This window comes from Hyla sarda, chromosome 7, assembly GCF_029499605.1.
Source record: "Hyla sarda isolate aHylSar1 chromosome 7, aHylSar1.hap1, whole genome shotgun sequence".
Taxonomy (NCBI): domain Eukaryota; kingdom Metazoa; phylum Chordata; class Amphibia; order Anura; family Hylidae; genus Hyla; species Hyla sarda.
Window position 1 is genome coordinate 119,676,085 of NC_079195.1, and position 21,698 is coordinate 119,697,782.

The 21,698-nt window shown below is 43.3% G+C and overlaps 1 protein-coding gene across 6 annotated transcripts in view; it reads right to left on the reverse strand.

The window, feature by feature from the left end:
• Positions 1 to 554: 554 nt before the first annotated feature.
• GBF1 (golgi brefeldin A resistant guanine nucleotide exchange factor 1) overlaps positions 555 to 21,698 on the reverse strand; it is a 254,726-nt gene continuing 233,582 nt past the window's right edge. For 5 of the 6 annotated variants that reach the window (XM_056530579.1, XM_056530578.1, XM_056530576.1 and 2 more), the window contains 5 exons: positions 19,680 to 19,781; positions 15,976 to 16,089; positions 13,888 to 14,065; positions 10,488 to 10,631; positions 555 to 2,481 (listed from right to left, as the gene is read on the reverse strand). In XM_056530579.1, coding sequence (XP_056386554.1) covers positions 2,216 to 2,481; positions 10,488 to 10,631; positions 13,888 to 14,065; positions 15,976 to 16,089; positions 19,680 to 19,781 — 804 coding nt within the window. In that variant the 3' untranslated portion in view covers positions 555 to 2,215. The remainder of the gene's footprint in view (positions 2,482 to 10,487; positions 10,632 to 13,887; positions 14,066 to 15,975; positions 16,090 to 19,679; positions 19,782 to 21,698) is intronic. The other variant, XM_056530577.1, reaches the window with a different exon arrangement.

A 21,698-nucleotide genomic window follows, 5' to 3' on the forward strand; every position in this document is an offset into this window, starting at 1 on the left:
CTAATTGCCTCCCCGTCTATAGGCTCCGCTCCACTTGTAATTTAAGAAAGCATTATATTAAACATCCCATGACTTTATTACATAATAAAAAGTACAATTTAATCCTGCATTTGTTATGTACAGCATTTGTGTTGTCTGTATATTATTTACCTATTTTCTTTGTATAACAATTGATTACAATGTTTTTCTTTCAGCCTTAGACTTCAGAATGAGCAGCCATAGAACGCAAAATGCATAAGACGGTGAAAATACATGAAACTTTTTTCATTTTCATCTTAGCAAACATACATGGAGAAAAGAAAAAAAATAGGAGAAATAAAATAATGATTTCCTTTAATGGCAAAACAAATGGCATGGTAAAATCTAAAATGACACAAATAGCATTCCAATACAGCTGAACATAGATGTAAACTTTTTCATATCTGCCGATCCATAATAATTTGAGATTACATGGGATTGCTAGCAATGTAAGAAGTTAAAAATAACAAAAACATTTAGGGGGTGAGGGACATCTTTTACAAACAGTTAAAAATACAGTGACAACATTTATAACAAAAAAAAAAAAAAAAAAAAGTTAAATGTCTGTCTGTGCAAACATTCTGAATAATTTATGAGATCATCAAGATTGCTTTTGTAATTGCAGCATTCTGGCAAGTACTGTGTATATGCAATATTACTGTGGTTTAATGCAAGTGTTCTAAGCCCCTTCTAGTCCTTTCCAAGCTATAATAATAGTTATTGCCCTAAAGGGGTACTCCGCTGCTCAGCGTTTGGAACAAACTGTTCCGAAGGCTGGAGCCGGCAGCTCATGCCGTCATAGCCCCGCCCCATCATGACACCACGCTCCCTCCCCCTCAATGCAAGTCTATGGGAGGGGGTGTGACGACATCGTGAGGGGCGGGGCTATGACATCATGAGCTCCCAACTCCAGCGTTCGGAACAGTTTGTTCCAAACGCTGAGCAGCAGAGTACCCCTTTAAGGTTTACGGCTAACACAGTTGTTTAAGTCTGTTAGCAGTTTTGAACCCTGAAATCTGCTAAAAGTACTAGATAGGTAAGAGGTAAAGCAGCTTAAACATACTTCAGTGGATGGTTACGTCAAGAAAAAAAAATTCCTCCTCATGCTACAATTGCAAATGTGGTCCCTTCTGATACAGTGTCCTGGGCTATCTGCACTGATAGGACTCTTAAGCCATTATTCTTAGCAGAGAGAAGGGGATGGAGATCGTTCAGTGCAGAAAGCCTAGGACACTGTACAGGAAAAGGCTGCCTAGAGGACACCAGCGATTGCAGGAGGGGGATTAAATGTTATTTTTCTCATTCATGTAAGCAGCATATGCATTCGCCAAGTTCACTATTGCCTATTTAGCACCGCTCAAAACTGCAGACACATTCACTTTAAATTCCAACCCCCAACAACTGCAGAAACTGTAATGCCAATGGTAAAAGCAGCTGTATACATTGTCAATCACGTTTTAGACATTATGTTATATGTTATTCTGAATTTACAGAAGAAAAATAGCACCTGTATCCTTTGGTGGTGTAGGCATTTTCATAAATGCAGCATGCTATATAACAGTCTAAAAGAGTAGACTAAAATAATAGACATAACGCTGCAGACTCCAGGAACCAATCTTCTTTGTGGACTATTAATAAGATCTTTCATGTAGTAGAAAAGTTAGGTACCACTTGCAAAAAACCTCTCAGATCAGTCCAGTCCTGGTAACACAATGGAAAAAGGAGCACTGCCAACAAAAGGCAAGGCCGTAGACAACATGAGGGGACGTATGTATATTTAGGGAAAAATTTAACTTATCGAAGAAGGTTTCATACAAGGAATGTCTAAGCACAAGCAACGGCTCTCACACAATCATCTGAAAGAACAAGGGACTGAGCTCACCGGATAAATCCAGACAATGTAACGATACATGTAATGTCAAGCCATTCTTTTCTTGGCATTATAAAATGTCTTTACAGTGTACAGAGTTCATTAGAATTGCTTTATTGTTGGACTGAGGATGACCATGGCTAGAGTCAATTGGGATAAAGGGAGAAGCTTGATTATTCTAGATATCATCCATTGTGATTGTGTTCCATCAATGTCTAGTTATTTTAGAAGAATTATTATGTCTCTTAAATAAAAGTGACAGTGGGGTTCCATACCAGTACCACTTTAAGTTCATGTGAAAATCAAGCATAGTTCATCGCTGAGGGATCAGTTGACTTCTGGTGATGTTTCAGCAGGCCGAGGCGTGGACAGGAGGGGTACAGGAGAGGTAGCTTCTATTAAAGCAGGGTTAAGGATGATTGGCAGCGACATTGGTGGAACTCCCACCTGTAATGGGGAAGTCAAGGGGTGCAAGATGAAAGGAGATTGAGCTATAGGGGAAGGTACATCTGTTACAGGGCTCATTCTTATTGGAGTACAGGAAGGACTGGATCCTGGCACTGCAGATAGTCCTAGGCACTTAGAATCAGAGTCTGTGAGACAAATACAAGGGAAATTGTTACCATAATATCAATTGCAATACAAGGAGAATAAATATAATTATATTTATAACAACTGATTATAAAGACCACCCTAATAAGAAATGTATAACACGGGAACACACATTTTCTGAGCATGTTACACATATTCTAAAAACACATTAGGTTTACTTTACAGCATGTACATTGTTTTATGTTAATCCCTTAAAGGGCACAGACAACTAATTTTTTTTTTTTTGCATCTGTTTTTTTCCTCCTCACCTTCTAAAAACCATAGCACTCTTATATTTCCATCCACAGACCCATATGAGGGCTTGTTTTTGTGTGACCAATTGTACTTTGTAATGAAATCATTTTACCATAAATGTATGGCACAACCAATACTATTTGCGTGGGGAAATTGAAAAGAAAAGAGCAATTTAGCAAATTTTGGAAGGTTTCGTTTTCACGCTGTACCCTTTAGGGTAAAAATGACATGTTTTCTTTATTCTGTGGGTCAATACGATTAAAGTGATACTGTGTATTTGAGCTCTAAAACCTAATCACACTGTTTTATCTGATACTGTTATATCCAATATATTTAAACTTAAAGACTTTTTTGGCTTACACAAGGCAGCATAAGCTATTATTAGATAATAATGTAGAAGTTCATGTGTATGCCTTGTGCTTACCAATTTTAGCTGATCTGGCAGCCATGGGATAGGCTCCAATTTGGATGAAAAATGATCACTGAAGTGGTTCTGTAATGCTGCCTACATTTGACCATTGCACCTGGTCATTTAATCAGGCTGCTAGTGATGTGTTTAGAAGGGTTTTAACAAGTGAGGTGCTTTGTCAATATTTAAAATATTTAGACTGTGTTTACATATTGAATTCTGACACATTTTACTGCAACATTACGTTAAACATGTCACGTGTACTGTAATTTGCACAGTTGTGGTAAAACAGCATTATTTTTTACTTGATTTGAGGAATATCACAACAAAAAACTAAAAAAACGCAGCCAAAAATGCAATGTAGGAAATACAGGAGAGGTGTATATCTACTATATATCCTGATTCTATAGCAAAAGCAGAAGTATACAATTAACACCTTAAGGATGAAGAGCGTATGGTACCTGTACCTGTACGGGCTGAGCGTGCCTCAAACCTGGTGGGTCCCGACTGCCATCAGCAGTCAGGACCCAGGGTTTATGCTGGCCATCTCCGATCAGGCCTATGCCCGGCAATAACTATTTGGACGCCGCGATCAAAGTTGATTGCTGCATCTAAAAGGAAAGTAAAATGATCCTGGTAGCTCAACTGATTGGGACCATTGCAATGAAATTACGATGTTGATCAGCTGAGAGGACGGCGGGAGGGCCCTTACCTGCCTCCCCGCCCTCCGATCGGTGATCCTCTGCTGTCTCCAGCCTCCGCAGGCTGGAGCAGCAGCGCACCGATAACACTGCTCAATGCTAAGCCAAAGCTTAGCGAACTTTTACTGAAAAGTATAGAAACGGAAGCCCCCAAGTGTTACAATAAGGAGATTTTTTGTACTCACCATAAAATCTCTCTCTCGTAGCCTTCATTGGGGACACCTTACTGTCAGGAGGTGCTGACACTAGAAAAAAAAAAAGTCGGCTCCTACCTGGCAGGGTATACCCGCCCACCTGCAGTGAGGTAATCAGTTTTTTGGGTGGGTGCGGTGTCCCCCCCAATGAAGGCTACAAGAAAGAGATTTTACGGTGAGTACAAAAAAAAAAAAAAATCTCCTTTTCTTGGTCGCTCTTCATTAGGGGACATCTTACTGATGGGACGTACCAAAGCAGTCCCCTAGGGTGGGAAAAAACAACAAGAGAAAAGAAAGGAATCAGTCCTGAGACTGAGGGCACGTGTCCAAAAGGCCTGCGGACGAGCTCCCTAGACAGAGACACACTAGGCACAGAAATTAAACTCAAGGCAGACCTTTCGTCCAAGGAGATGGACTAGGACGCCAAAGGAAAGGGCCTTCCTCTGTAGACACCCAAGACACCCGGGTCATATAGAGAAACAAGAAACCACATGACAAAAAAAAAGATGGAAATCTGGTCTTGAGAGGTCCAATGCATGAGAGCAAGGACCTGAACAGCCGCAGACCGAAAAACCGCTGTCCCAGGGGCCCGCCACGATTGCCCAGAAGGCGAAATAGCCGTACTGGTGTAATACGGATAACCTGAACGCCCTCCAACTCGGGAGGACATGGACCCCGAAGGAAGAAAGGAGCGGCAAACACCCTGAAAAGGGGGGGAGCTGGGATACCGTAGAGACCGACAAGTAAACTGGAGACATAGAGTCACCTGGAAGACGAACCCCTGAAGAGTAAGGCAAACAGACGTCCACGAAAACTCTCCGGGCGACAAACTTCCATGAAGAAGTGAAGGAGTGCAGAACAGAGAGACCGCCCCCCACTAATGGGATCGAGGAGGAGTCTTGGCCGGATCACTACATATGCCCAAGACCTGAACGATCACCAAGGCCCAAGGAACCGGAAAAGCCGTCTGAAAAGAAGGCACGCCACAGCATCCTAGGACAGAGTCCAAGCCAAGGAGAGCAACCAGTCCTGGACCCCGGTGGTCTGAGCGGACCACAGCACATAAAAGAAACATCCTGCCAGAATGGGAATGGAGGGAGTAACAAATGAGAACCCAGCTGAGATTCTCATGGACTGGGCACAGGAAGGATGACTTCAGAAGACTTTGGTGTCAGTGCAGTACAACTGACACAGACAAAAAGGCAAGGAAGAACACACCCTTCCAGGGAGATTGTACAAACTTCTCCAACAGAGGAGAGAACCAAGCTGCGTGAGCAGCAGTAGACAGCCAAAAAACAGAGAGAGAGCCAGGCTGTTATAGTGGACAGTAAGCCCACAAGCCCAGAGAGGAAAAAGCTCTGTTGAATGTTTTCAGCAAAAAACAAGGGCCCCGCCAAATATTCCCCCAATACAGTGGGGACAGAGAGATGGCATCATCTTGGCGGCAGAAAAAAATAAACAAAAAATAGTCCCTCCAGAGGAGGGAAAACAAGGGTGGTCGAGAGGAAAACTCAAGTATAGACCCATGCCAAGCACCCTGGGCCCCGTACCCCCTGTGGAAAAGGGATTAGCAAAGCGTGCCAGGTGCAGGAGGAGCAGGGAAATGCTGCCCACAGCCACGGGACAAGTACTGGGAGGACGGAGCCCCCAGGCCCCAACGGCCACCATTGCTGTCTGGAGGAGCCACCTTGTGTCCCAAGAGGGATCTGAATCCTGTACACTGGAGCTGGGCAAAAACTACAAGACATATTGAGAGCCATTCCAGACAGTGACGAGTAGGTGCCTGAGCCACCCCGGACCGAAACCCCGGAACACACACCTGGAGGCATAGGGAGGGGCTGAACTGACTGCCGTCCCAGCAGGCCCCAGGTCAGAACAGAAGTGCTCAACCGCTGCAGAACTGCGTAACAAAATCACTGGAAGCCCCGAGGCTCACCCCAGCAAACAAAAGGAAGGTGGGCTCCACACTTACAAGGTGGTCCAAGCCTATGTAGGAACACAGACATGGGTACCCTACAATAGCAGTGGGGTACTAAGACTGCGGACACAAAAGAAACCGCAGACATCCAAGGGACCAGCCGGAAGGTAGGTATGCCTCTAGCAGACCAACAGTGCAACCTAAGAAAGGAAAACAAAGTGATGCTGCTGTTGCTGAGAAAGTCCCTTGGAGAAAAAAAGGCCCACACCCCATCTCCTAATGAAGTCAGGCACAAAGGCTGCAGACTCAGGAGATGAAGAATGAATGTGGAGCAGGAAAAATGCAAACACAACGTGAACTACAGGTAGAAAGGGTCCCAAGAACCCACCGGTACACACTCTGCGGAACTGCACCTAGAAGAGAGATGCTGGACTGCAGCCGCGGCATCGGCAGAAACTGGGGAGGTAACAAGGTGGATTAGAACACCATGCAGACAGAGTATGGCTATGTGGCAAAGGGACCGTGGTCACGCAGAGTCCCGCATATGGAAACACACAGTGAAGTGAGATACCAGCCTGTAGACAGAGTAGCAGGCAGCAGAGAGGGACGTGACCAAGTAGGTAACCCCATAAACCAGTATGAGGTCCGTGGAGCAACATGGGAGAGACTCAAAATAACGCAATGGCAGTGGGTAACCTGAACTACCGTCCACGGGGAGAAAGTGTATGGTAGTTAACTCAACATAGTAAGCCATGCAAAAACCCGTCTGGTCAGCAGGTATAGTATTCCTGAGCACCCATGGTCACTCCAATCAACCTCCCTCAAAAATGGGGTACTGGAGTGTGGCCTAAGCAACGGGCGACCCGGTGGTGTAGAAACCCAACAGACGAAGAAGGATTGTCCGACTGGAATCAATCTCGTATACTTGTAGGGACCCTACTTCAGATCCTGCACCCAGCTGTGAGGTACGGGAAACCTGGCTATGTCCGCGGCAGCCCAGAGGTCAGAGACCGTTGGCAGCGGAAACAGTGTAGACAATAGTCTGACTGAACAAGACGACCCCCAGGCTTCTGGCGAAAAGGGAACAATCAGACAGGCAATAATTGTGCCACTTTGTCATAGGTGGGAGGGCGGGGAGGCCGAGAAACCCCGCCCCCTGGGAAATAGAGGGAGGCTGAGGAGCTATGCAATGCACCCCTGAGATCCCATATAGTGTCCGTGGGACACGTTTGGTCAGTTCTACGTATACCGTGCACAGCAGTGGGGTACCGGAACTCCAGCCGCAAAAACATCAACTGTGCGAAGTGTGACAGGCAGCAGAAGATAAAATGCAGACACTGTCTGGTATACTAATATCGACCCATAGTGGACAGTGAGTCATTCCATCAGGCACCTCGCACAGCGGTGAGGTACCGGAACGCCAGTCGCAGATGCAACAGCTGTGAGACGTGTGACAGGCAGTGTAGAAAACCATGCCGACCGCTGACTGGCTTACTGGTATGGAGCCACAGTGAACAGCGAGTCATTCCATCAGGCACCTCGCACAGTAGTGAGGTACTAGAAGTCCAGTCACAGATACACCAGCCGTGTGATGTGTGACAGATGGTGTAGGAAAACCTGTAGACCACTGTCTGGCTTAGTGGTATGGGTCCATATAAGACAACGAGTCATTTCATCGGCACCTCGCACAGCAGTGAGGTACCGGAACTCCAGTCGCAGATATATCAGCCATTTGATGTATGACAGGCGGCGTAGGCAACCATGCAGATCACTGTTTGGCTTACTGGTATGGGTCCATAGTAGACAGCGGGACACTCCATCGGACGCCTCACATAGTAGTGAGGTACCGGAACTCCAGCCGCAGATACATCAGCCATTTGATGTATGACAGGCAGTGTAGGAAACCATGCAGATCACTCACTGTCTGGCTTACTGGTATGGGTCCATAGTAAACAATGGGACATTCCATCGGGCACCTCGCACCAGAAGTGGGGTACCGAGTGTGAGCCGCGGACACAGCAGCCATGAAATGAGTAAAAGGCGAGACCACTGTCTGGCATAATAATATATGGTCTAATTCATGCCACGCAGGAATATTCCCGAGGACCGTGCGTTGGATGAGGGGATCTGTAGCACCAGCCGCGGATGCAATAGCCTGTGGAGAAGAAAATCCCATAGCATGACATGCCAAGAACACCCCTAGGATGGACGGCTAGCAGACCTGACAGATGGGGAATCTTAAAAGAAACCTGAGCGTCTGCCAGGAACGCAAAGAACTTGCTCATTGTATGGCACTCAATGGTAGAAGGGAACATATTGCTGGAATATGACCCCCGACTCCAAGGGGACTTGACCCCTGGTAACAACCCGCCACAGCGGTTTTCATGAGCTCCATGAAGTGAGCAACAATAGAAATCAAACTGTAATACCTGTGTTGGCCACAAGAGGGTGCCAAACACCAACAAATGGCCTGAGTGACCAAGAAATACATTTAAAAAAAAAAATTCCCATATGCATTAAAATATAAAACACATGTCTGTTATTACATATGAAAATATAGACTCCAGCCTTCCACACAAATTGGAAGGGGACATTGGGCGCAGGGCACCCCGTAAAGTGCTGCCCATAAGCGGCAGACAGTAAGCTCTGTGATGGGATAGTAGCCGGCTGGACCGCGAGCTGCCGTGGGAGCCAAGAACTTTTGCCCACGCCGACCCCCACAATGGGGAAAAAGGGCGGAACAAGAACCTCCAGCAGTGCGCGAGCCGGAAGGAGGAGCTCTGATCTCCCGGCTCGCGCGCTGAATCGGGGAAAGAAGAAGGGCAGAGCTATACCGCCGTAGTGGAGAGCTGGGACAGGGAAATGAGAGAGGCGGCAACGCGCCGCCAGGACCCTGGACTCCCGGCGGCTGAAGTTCTAAAGCTCCCGCTGTATACCGCCGTTTGGCATTGCACAGTGCATGGCACCTCACAGAGAAATAACCGGCGAGAAGGTACAGCAAGGCTGTTCAGAGGTGAGCTGGCAAAAACTCCTGTCCTCCACAGGAACCAGTATGTAGAAAACACAGCAGCCCCAGGGGACCTGAGGGAGCCCCAACATGAACCCCAATAAAGGATAGAGTCCCACATGGAGAGGGAGGGAGGGAGGAAGAGGGGGAATATATACTCACCTGTCTTCCTATACTCACCTCAAGATGCCTTCAGCCAGCTTTTTAGTCGCCTGCATCATGTCATGCTGTAACAGACAGGATGAGCAGGGAAATAGGGAGACCCGGACCCTAGGTATAACCCCAGGCACTGGCCGTTGGCGGGAAGGGGTTAACGGTGCATTTTGCTTTAGTGTCCCGTGCATATGGCGTTGTCGGGAAGGGGTTAACGGTGCATTATTCTTTATGTCCCGTGCCCCTTAGCCACATATGGGGGAACAGGTAGCGCCATGCTCCTGAACCTCCACCTGAAAAAAGGAAACAAAAGGGAGTAAAACATCCAACTAAACAGCCCTTACTAGAAAATAATAAAAAGATCAGGTCTGGGGAGTTCCCAGACCTGTGTCTTGCCCTCCTTGCTGACACTAGCTAAAACTGATTACCTCACTGCAGGTGGGCGGGTTTATCCTAGTGTCAGCGTCTCCTAGTGGCAAGAGCATATACCCATCAGTAAGGAGTTACTAATATGTTTTTTTTTTTTTGTTTTGTTGCAGATTTTGTTATAAAATAAGTGAAGTCACTACAAAGTTCAATTGGTGACGCAAAAACAAGCCCTCATATGGGTCTGTAGGTGACAAATTTGAAAGCGGGAGGAGGAGGAAAAAAAAAGTGAAAAGTGAAACAAAATATTGCCTAGTCCTTAAGGCCAAAATGGGCTTCGTCCTCAAGGGGTTAAAGCTTGGAGTATCTGTGAGGTACCAGGCAAAATTAAATAGGAGATTATGCTATCCTGTAGTTCAAAGGAAGTCAGGAGATCCAGGAATAGATGCCTCTTGCCACAGATTAAGCAAGGAAACTTTGAGAGAGACTGGTGATAACATGACCAAGTTAGAGTACTAAAACACATGTATGCAGGTGTGCTGGAATGAAACAAATGGTGTTGTATGACTAGTGATGGTGAGTGTGCTTCTTTATAATACTTAATCCACCATCTATATGACAGACATGAACAGAATCAACAACATGAATAAACAACAAGTATGGCACAGTAGCTTAGGATGTTCCTCCTGCACTATAATAGAAAAAAAAAGTGCTTGGGTGACTGGAGGCCAGATGGGACCAGTACGCAGCTTCAAATTGCCTAAATGCTGTGGCCACTAATACTTGCTGCGTTCAGAGGATAAATTGTTAGATTTTGCATTATCCCTGACCCTGGAAATAAGGAAATCCGTGGAAATGGGGAATGTCCTTATACAATAAGATTGTACAAAACAGTCCTGATCGTATTAGACTCTGTAGGGACATCATTAGGCCCACTTTTTTTATTTTATTTTTTTTAGTTTATGATTAAATGCTACAAGGCTATAACCAAATCTTCTTCTTTACCATTACCAGAATGTGCTTGCTCTGTTGGCCTCTCTGGCTGGACTGTCTGGGTGACAGGTTTGGGCTCTGAGACAGGAGGTACTATACTGGGTGCCATTAGTGTTTTCTGAGGATGTGGTTCAGTTGCAGCTACATGAGGCGGATCTGAATGAGGAAAAAAAATATATTAAAAAGTTAGCTGCATCATAAAATAAAAGACACAATTCACATTTGGTATTCCACCCTTAGAATAGATTTTTTTTATAACACAGCCTTTTGCTGAGTAAAATGCACCAATGAGATCAAATTCATCCTAGCTACAGTATGTAGCAGATCATAACCAGGGCCTGACTGGGGATAAAAACCAGCCCTGGAAATTATTGCATACCAGCCCCACAACACATTGTGACAGCCATCGGCCACCGTGTGCCCAGGCGTATTACTCTGCATGGATATATGGAGATATATATATATATATATATATATATACACATACATACACACACACACACACACACACACACATTAGGCGCAGTATAGCCGCCCCCCCCCCCCCCCCCCACATTAGGCGCAGTATAGCCGCCCCCCCCACATTAGGCGCAGTATAGCTCCCCCCCACATTAGGCGCAGTACATAGTCCCCCACATTAGGCGCAGTACATAGTCCCCCACATTAGGCGCAGTACATAGTCCCCCACATTAGGCGCAGTACATAGTCCCCCACATTAGGCGCAGTATGTTCCCCCCACAGACATACAGCCTTCAGCCATATACAGTGTATGGCTGGAGACTGTATGCCTGTTTACTGCCCCAGTTCAGTATTCCGACCATCGCTTCGTGGTCACGATCTACTGCTATGGCCCATAGCCTATGATCGTGATCCCGGAGCGGTGGTCGGAATACTAAAGATGACGTGCCGTTGCTTTCTGGTCACTTACCTACCATGCGCGCGCGTCCTCCTCACCGCTCTGCTCCGTTACTATGGGCGCACGCACGGTACGTCAGTGACGTCCCTGCGTGCGCTACTTCCCGGCGACCCCTGCGTTTTTAAAGTTAACGCGGGGCCGGCGGCTGCAGAGAGGTAACGGGGGGATCCTTGTGCCTCGAAAAGATTTTTTGGGACACAGGGATGTCCCTAATGTGATGGGGGCCCGGATCAGGCGCTCCATGAGCGCCAATGATCCGGCCCTGGTAGCCGCTGAAGAGGAAAAAAATGCGCAGCCACATCTCAAAGCGGCCCCAGCGTCGCAGCCCACCGGGAATTTTCCCGGTATCCTGGTAGGCCAGTCCGGGCCTGATCATAAAAAGCTCCTATCTACCGAAACAAAAAGTATTGCCTTCTACTTAATCACCTGGGAGCCCTTCAGGTTTCAAATACAGGTCCCAAGCAATTGGTACAAGCAGGTGGGATAGTGTTTTATTTTTAACTTGCTAAAATTCCCCATCAAATTATTTTTTACTAACTAGACACTAGCTAGATATGCAATCCCAATGTCCTACTGAGATCAACAGCACATAATGATCATTGGTATCAGTGGCACTCCCATGGGGGTTCAAAGTAGGCCCATTGTGTGAGGTATAACAAAATAAACCTTTACTCACCTCCAGCGCTCCTGCTGTGCCCCAGGTGTCTGGCTCCAGTCCCCCCAGCGAGTCTTCCTGAGCTGCGACATGATGTGTCTGTCAAACTGCCGCTCAGTGAATCGCTGGCGATGTCCTGCCTTGGCCGGCGATTTGCTCAGTGGCAGTGTGACACACTGGGCCTGGGTGCTTCAACAGACACACTGCAACCCAGAAAGACTATCGCTTCGAGGGACCAGAGCAGGACACTGGAGACATCATGTTTGTGCTGAAGGTAAGTAAAGGTTTATTTTGTTATAAACCAACACAATAGGTATTACTTTAAACCACCATAATTCAGCACTTAATGCTCTATCATGACAATTTTTTATTTTTTTTGAAAATTCATTAAAATGGAAAAATTTCAATGTAGCATGGAAATAAGGATACAGACCCTTTGCTATTGCACTTGGCTCTGGAGGCCTACTATTTCACTTGGTCATCTAGGATATGTTTCTACACCTTGACTGGAGTCACCTTTGGTAAATTCAGCTGATTAGATATGGCTTAGAAAGATACATCCATGTCTATTTAAGGTTTCACAGCTCATAGAGCATATCAAAGTAAAAACCAAGCCAAGAGGTTCAAAGAACTGCCTGTGGAGCTCAGACAGAATTGTGTGGAGGCACATATTTGCTGCACTGAAAGTTCTCATGAGCACAGGGGCCTCCATATTTATTCAAAAAGAAGACGTTTGGATTTTTAGTAATTTGAAAAGAATGGTCTTCGTATGAGAGGTGACCAACCCAATGGTCATTCAGGCTTAGCTCTAAAGATCCTGTGTCCAGATGGGAGAAACTTCAGGAAGGTCAACCCTCACTGCAGAACTCCACCAATCTGAGCTTTATGGCAGAGTAGTCAAAATAAAGTCTTCTCAGTAAAACACATACGAAATCCTGTCTGAAGTTTGCAAAAGAAGCCTCTAAAAGGACTCTCAGACTGTGAGAAACAAGATTTCCTGGTCTGATGAAACAAAGTAGCCTCAAGAGTTATGTATGGAGGAAAAGGAGGGAAAACTGAATAGAGCAAAGCAAAGAGATATTCTTTCTAGAAATTCAGGAGCGCTCAGGATCTCAGACTGATCCAAAGGGCCACCTTCCAACAAGACAATGACCCTAAGCACAAAGCCAAGACAACACAGGCGTGGCTCAGGAACAACTCTATGAATGTGCTTTAGAGGTCCAGCCAGAGCCCTGATCAGAACACACTTGAACACATCTGGTAAAACCTGAAAATGGCTTCCAAAAACAGTTCCCATCTCTACAGAGAAGAATGACAAAATAAATTCCCAAGTCTAGTTGTGAAAAACATGCAGCATGACACCCAAGACGACTGCAGGCTGTAATCACTGCCAAAGAGGCTTCAACTATGTACTGAGTAGAGGGTCTGAATATTTATGTCAATGCAATATTTTATGAAAATAGAATCTGACACCTACTAAAACATAACCTTTATTAATATCAGTATTAAAACAACAAAAACATTGAAATCATTATAAAGTGTAGTTATAACACAGTCTCAATAATTATTGCAAATGTACGGCTAACTTTGTAGTCATGCATTTGCAATAATTATTGCAAGATTCTATTTTCATGTCTATTCGGTAAATCTTACTTAGTTGATATAATACCTGAATAACAGGCTTATCAGTTATGCTGATTTATATGTAATACAATATATATATATTTTTTGTTTTCAATAAATTAGCAAAGATTTCCATCATTCTGTATAGGGTATAGAGTGCAAAAAGGTACCAAAATGAACATGCAATGTATATTGTCATAGAAAGTGAAGACAAATACCTTGTATCACAGTCTGTTTGAAAAGCTCCTCTCTTAGCCGAGGTAAGAAGCAGTCTATTCTCTCCCATGTGATCTCCCATAGATCTGAATATCCAGTTCTGGAATCTGCACTGTGAAAAATTCCAGCTGTGTCCATTACCAGCAGCATATTCTTCAAGGATTCAGGTATTGCCTCCAACTGAAAGTGTTGTACAATGTCGTTACAGCATGATACATCATGGACATCCTGATAGCTTGCCGTAAGATAATTCAAAGAATCTTTATAAATATTATGTTGAAAATCATTGTTTTAGCCACAGTATGTATGCATATATATCCCAAAGGCAAGTGCTTTGGTTATGATTAGAGTTGGTTCCGAAGGTGGAATTAGAATAGGCATGGTCTCGGGAGAAGGAGTATTCAATCACATCCTGAACACTATAAAAGTCTAAAATCGATGAGAGTTTAAATGCTATAAAGCACACTGACTATATTCGTACATGAAGAAGTGTGTGAATCCAATATGTCTGCCTGCAAGGAAGGTTTTGTATATAAAAATAACTAGCTACAACACTGTCTATATCAGTGGTCTCCAACCTGCGGACCTCCAGATGTTGCAAAAGTACAACTCCCAGCATGCCCGGACAGCCGTTGGCTGTCCGGGCATGCTGGGAGTTGTACTTTTGAAACATCTGGACACGTTTTAAACAAAATTAATGTGCATTAAAATGTTACATAAAAGCAATTTCCTAATACCTGCATAACTCTGTTGTCTGCAAACGCTGTAATAGCAGCTTGCAATTTGCAAGAAACAGAAATAGAGGCAGCTATACACATGTGGTAACTGTTGGGCCAAACTCTGACAGTGGCTTATCTCTCCAAGAAAAAAAGCACTGGGCAGATGAAATGGAATGTGCTGGATCCTTTTGTCTCAACATCGTTTGGACCCACCAAAATTTGTGGGTTCAGCTGACTTTTTTTCTTAATGTGTATAGAGGCGTTTACAAGCACAAGAAATCTGACATTTCATGCAGGTCATATAACCAGTTCAGCAGCTAAAAGTGACCGAAATACCTCCATGGAGTGTCCACCTGACCTTTGTATACTGAAGTGGCTCCAAATTTTTCACAGCCAGGAAAGCATGACATTTAGGATGTGTCTTGGTGTTCACCACAAATGGTGAACATATGTTACACTTGAATTTTGCTTTACATACCACTACTTGCAAAGGGAGAAATCTGCCACAAAATCAGCCACATAAAGACAAGGTGTGGATCTAAAATGTGTGATTTTATTTTTCATTGGTGCAGTATGTGAGGGTGCATTCACACCACATTTTTGCAATACAGTTCCCGCATACTTTTTCAATTTGAAAACCATATGGAACCATATTGAAAACCGTATGCATTGACTCTCCATCTGGTTGCATCCGTTTTGCGTCTTGTACGGTTTTGTCTGTTTTTCCCCGTAAATCAAATTTAAACTGTTTTTTTTTTTTTTAACATGGGAGTCAATGGGAAACTTACAGAACTATATGTGTGTACGGTACCATACGGTTTTCACCATACAGTTTTTGACTTAGCACAGTTTTTTCCTTAAAATTTCAATCAAACAAATGAAACTTCATTCATAATGGAGTGACAAGTTAAAAAAGTATACATTTAAAAAAAAAAAAAAACTGATGAAACCGGACATCATTTTTCAAACCGTATACAGGTTAAAATGTGTACACACATTTTGATACCGTTTAGTCCGGTTTTGAGGAATCCGTTTTTCATCAAAAACCTGATGCTGGAACTGTATTGCAAAAACGTGGTGTGAATGCAGCCTAACTCCGGTTTTGTAATAACTTATTCACATGCAACTTCGTACAATTTGTTGCAGATTTTCAGTGCTGAAAAATAGCTGTACTTAGAGAATGATCTGTAATTCAAGCTGTACAAAAAATGCATTTCATATTCCAATAACACGGATTTAAATATTACTAGCTAATGTTGTGCATCAGATTTATCCCTACCGCATTGTCACAATAGGTAACTCATTTGCAATGTGCATAGAAAAATTAGCAAAATGTACTGCCTTAACAAATGATACAGATTACATACGTACCAGTAAGTCACTTGAGCCAGCATGCATGTACTTGTCCATAAATTCTAATATCGTTAACCACAATGCTGCAAATGTAGAAAGAGACAGCAAAGGAGACAAATGCTGCAGGAAGACCTAGGGGAAAGAAAGGGAATGATAGTAACTGCAATGTGGACAAACAAAGCAAAATAATAAGGGTGCAAATAACATTTCATAAGTCAGTCCTAAATATCTATCTATAGGTCCATACTCACAGTCATGCCTAGTGATAAGCAAGTCACATGGAATTTATACAGAAGACATCTAAAGCAAAATGAAATTTAAAAAAAAGAACAAATACAGCAAAAAAGTCATATGGGATTAAAAAAAAAAAAAAAAAAGGTGAACTGGAATCAGATTGTCATACAGTGTGTATAAGGACCTTTGCCCATATGTATATGACTAGTTGATATGGAGATTTAAACCTGTCTAGAGCAAACGAAGACCAATAATTTTCCCACAGGTTATCATTAGGTTTTCTGGCTAAAAACAATAAGGATATTGGGAGCTGCCCAGCAGTTAGTTACTCAGCACCACCATTAGAAACAGTGTAAATGCGGCCAATATATAGCTGTGAGCTACACGGGCTCGGAAGTCTGTGAAGTTTTTAACCAATATTAAGCTGCAGTTTACAGCTAATTTCATACGGCACAGCACTGCTGCATTTTTGCTTCCAGATTACCTCTTCCAAATAAGTCCTGGCCTGACCGTGGGTCTAATGACCACATTTTCAGGTTACCAGAAAATAGTCGGACCAGGACTTGTAAAGGTCATATGGATGCAAAAACATGGCTGTATTATGCCCATGTGAAGCTTTCCTTATTGTTAAAGGGGTACTCTTGGGAACTAAGCATATCCCCTATCCACAGAATAGGGGAACATGTGTCTGCCTGTGGTGGGTCCGATCACTGGGACCCCACGTGATCTCTCTATCCGTTCTTGTCAAACTCCGACCCCACCTTCCGAGACAAGCAGGAGTGACCACCCGCGATCAGAAACCTGTCCCCTATCCTACAGATAGGCAATACATTTAATTCCCTGGAATAAACCCTTTAATGGCAGTATGGTAAACAGCTTTGCTGTAAACTGCACAGCCACTGACAATAAAGTAAGTAATGTGGAAAACAGCACTCACGTGCCTATCTGTGCAGTTTGCAGATGCATTTAGTCCACAATGTGAGAACTCTGTCTACCCCTCACTTAGAGCATAATGTATTTATTATACTATTCCAAACTGACTGGTTCAAAAGTTAAAAACTGCATTTGGATTAGTGACTTTAAATATTGTTCTTTACATTCATACAATGCATTTGGAAAGCCTTCAAAGTTTCCCCCATCATTCCGCACTTAATAATCCATTATGACAAAGTCAAACAGAAAGATAAAAAGCTTTGCTAATTAACGTCGTTCAAGCACCTTTGGCAGCGATTACAGCCTCCAGTCTTCTTGGGTATGCTACCACAAGGTTTTGTACACCTCGATTTGGGGATTTTCTCTGCAGATCCTATCTATCTCTGTTAGGTTGGATGGGGACCATTGGTGGAAGCAGTTTTATTTCTCTCTAGAGATGTTCTATTAGGTTCGAGTCAAGCAAGCTCTACATGGGCCACTAAAGCACATTCAGAGTTGTCCCTGGGCCATTCCTGTGTTGTCTAAGCTTGTCTTGTTTTTATTAAAGGGGTACTCTAGTGTCTTAACAATTATTTCCTATGCTGTTGATAGTGGATAAGTGTGTGATTGCAGGGGGATTATACTGCAGGGACCCCCATGATCTCTTGATCTGAGCACAAAGCAGGGTTGACATGCCCCAATCTATGCATTCTCTATAGGAGCACTGGTGATTGCCGGGAACAGTGCTTGCGTATCTCCAGTACTTCTATAAAGAATGCATGGAGGGGGCCTGCTGTCCATACTACAAAAAATGAGAAGAGCTGCCGCGATGTTCAGGGGATCGTGTGGGGTCCAAACAGTCACACCCTGTGTGATCAGACACTTATGCCATATCCTGTACTGCATATTGGTCAGGTGATAAACAGTGCATGTTTCCTCCAGACATGGTGCTTAGAAATGAGGGCAGAGAGTTCAATCTTCGGTTCATGCTGTGGTGGTGGTTAGCCACCTAAAAGTTTCTCCCATCTGCCCACGATCTGTGGAGCTTAGCCAGAACAACCATTGGGTTATTGGTCATTTTTGTACCAAGGTCCTTTTCTCCAGATTAATTAGTTTGGTGGGGCAGCCAAACTTCTTCCATTTAAGAATTATGGAGATCACTGTGGAAACTTTCAGTGCAGCAAAATTTTGTTTGTTCCCTTTTCCAGATCTGTGCCTCCATAGAATCTAATCTTGTCTATAGGCTGTACAGGCAGTTATTTCCACCTCATGTATATATTTGCTCTGATATGGATTGTCAGCTGTGAGACCTTAGACAGACAGGGCTGCATATTTCCAAATATGTCCAATCAGCTGAATTTACCACAGGTGACTCCTGTGAAGGTGTAGAGACATGTGAGATATGATCAAGAGTAATAGGAGGCCCCAGAGTAAAAATTTCAATTGTTATCGCAAATGATCTGAATCCTGTTCGTGCAAAAAAAAAAGTTCACATTCTCAATATGTATTGATTAATAGTATTAAGTGCAGAAAGATAGGGAAAATTTGATTTCTTTTTTTATGTTAGCAGAAAGACACAACATAACGTAAAAGGGTCTGAAGACTTTCTAAATGCATTTCATACACTCAATCCACAGACATACAGTAAATCTATACTACAAGATTTACTAAGGGCAGGATGGCATGAGATGGAATTACAGATATCTTAGTCAATTACCTACCAATGGAACATTTTGTTCTAACACACACATCACAAACCAGAAAGAAGCAGCTTTGTGATACTTGAATCCTTTTAAGATTGATTACACAAAAGGAACACAATTGTGTAGTAATACATATATACACACAGTCTGGTGGATTAAAGGATTTCAACATGTAAATAGGATTACCTGGTGAGGGGAATAGGGGTGAAAATTGAGTAAACACAGTGTCCATATCTATGTCATTTTGTTGCAAAAATAAAGCTGTTTTAATTGATTTTTATGTAGGAAGCTTTAGCATGGATATGGCTATAGATGCTATATCCCTAGTAATGAATTACAGAGGATATTGTTTTATTGAATTGAAATTTGCTTACAATTTATTAACCCTGTTTTATTTTAGTGTTGGAAGGTCAAATATACAATATTATAAAAACGAATATATTTAACATAATAGAGCTGTAATATTAACTTGAAGATGTCCAGTGGTAAGACATTTTCCCCCTGTTTGCAGAATAGGGGATAAATGTCTGATCGCAGGAGGTCCGACCACTAGGACCCCTGTGATCTCCTGTGCAGGGCCCCGACTCTGTTCCTGTTTGTGAACATTTCGCACCCAGCGCGTCAGCTGGTCGAAACATGCCCCCTCCATTCATCTCTATGGGAGAGGCAGAGACACAGCATTCGCGTGTCTCCACCTCTCCCATAGAGATTAATTGAGGGGGCATGTTTCGACCAGCTGATGTGCTGGGTAGAAAACATGCTCTAGCAGAGACGGGGCAGAGCCGAGCCACCATATAAGAGATTGTGTGAGATCTTACCACTGGACATCTACTTTGAGCTTTATCGGTACACATCTTTTATAATCTTACATACTTTAGAAAGCAAAGTGGAGGCTCTCATTCTTGTCTCTTCCATGCCTCCTACATCAGCCGGACTAATGTTCTCCAAAAGCTTTGTTAACAGTGGAAACAGCACCTGTTTAAGGCAAATGGAGAACTGTATGAGAAAAAAACAAACCTTTATGATTGTGTACAGATATCATCACAATAGGGTTATGTGTATTAATCTTTAAATGTCTTCTCTATTTGCAAGAAGTAACAATAAGTTTATCTGTGTCCCAAAGGGTATAAAGAAAGGAAAATACTAAAAATAATAAAAATGGAAATACAGGTAAAAATCTACTAAAGGAGTTTTCCAGAAAGTAAAAATTGCATTCCTCTTCTTTCCTCTTATATACTAATGGGGATTTGGGTACTAGAGGTAAATTTAATTATAAAGTTTTTTGCTTGCGTCTTGCAAGAGTGTGTGTAAATGACGTATAAAATCAAGAATGGTTGTAAAATAGATTTTTTTTTAAAATAATAGTGAAACTGTCTGAATCCAGTGGTGATCCAACTTTGCCATGGCTAAGCAGTCACTTCCTAGTGTTGAGAGAAATCAGGATGTGCTTAAAAGTGGGACCTGGCACCATTGGAGCAGCAGTGGCAAAGGATTGGGGCAGGCAAGTAAATATTTTTTTCTTTTTACTCACAGCTTGGCCACATTTTAGACTAGGGCAACATAGTGATTTTGGGCGTGACAAAGGTTGAACTACCAAAAATCACCATGCTGCACTTAAATGGGCACTGTGAGATACAAAAACTTTTTATATGTTGTACACATCTTGGCAAAACATTAACTTTTCTAATATACTTAAGCAAATATATATATATATATATATATATATTTTATTTTTTTTTTTCTTAAATAGAAGAGAGCACAGGAGTGCTATCAGACAGGAGAGAGCACAGAGGAGTCCTATCAGTCAGGAGAGAGCACAGAGGAGTCATATCAGACAGGAGAGATCACAGAGGAGTACTATCAGACAGACAGGAGAGAGCACAGAGGATTCCTATCAGACAGAAGAGAGCACAGAGGAGTGCTATCAGACAGGAGAGATCACAGAGGAATCCTATCAGACAGGAGAGAGCACAGAGGAGTGCTATCAGACAGCAGAGATCACAGAGGAGTCCTATCAGACAGGAGACATCACAGAGGAATCCTATCAGACAGGAGAGGTCACAGAGGAGTTCTATCAGACAGGAGAGAGCACAGATGAGTCCTATCAGACAGAAGAGAGCACAGAGGAGTCCTATCAGACAGGAGAGATCACAGAGGAGTCCTATCAGACAGGAGAGAGCACAGAGGAGTCCTATCAGTCAGGAGAGAGCACAGAGGAGTCATATCAGACAGGAGAGATCACAGAGGAGTACTATCAGACAGGAGAGAGCACAGAGGATTCCTATCAGACAGGAGAGAGCACAGAGGAGTCCTATCAGTCAGGAGAGAGCACAGAGGAGTGCTATCAGTCAGGAGAGAGCACAGAGGAGTGCTATCCGACAGGAGAGATCACAGAGGAATCCTATCAGACAGGAGAGATCACAAAGGAATCCTATCTAACAGGAGAGATCACTGAGGAGTACTATCAGACAGGAGAGAGCACAGAGGAGGGCTAGCCCACCCTCACTTACTGGACTTTGTCCATGCCTGTGCTTCAGCTTGGACAAAGCCATGATTTTATAAGCCATGATTTCGATAAAAAAGGAAAAAAAAAATTCTTATGAAGTATATTAGATAAGTTAAGGTTTAAATTGAGTGATTGTACAGCTAAGGTTAGTGAATAGGGTCTTGTTGCGACCCAAAAAGTCATAAGAAATGCGATTCAGGTTTCTTATGACTGTCAGTATTTTTTGGATTGCTGCATGCCCTAATTCAATAACTTTAGTAATCAATGGAGCAAGATTTACAAATATTGACACAATTTTTTGTCATAGAACCCCCATGGTGGCCAAAATTTACGCTTTGCATCGGGTGCATGACACTGTTGCTATGCCCCCGAGCTGACTTCTGGGA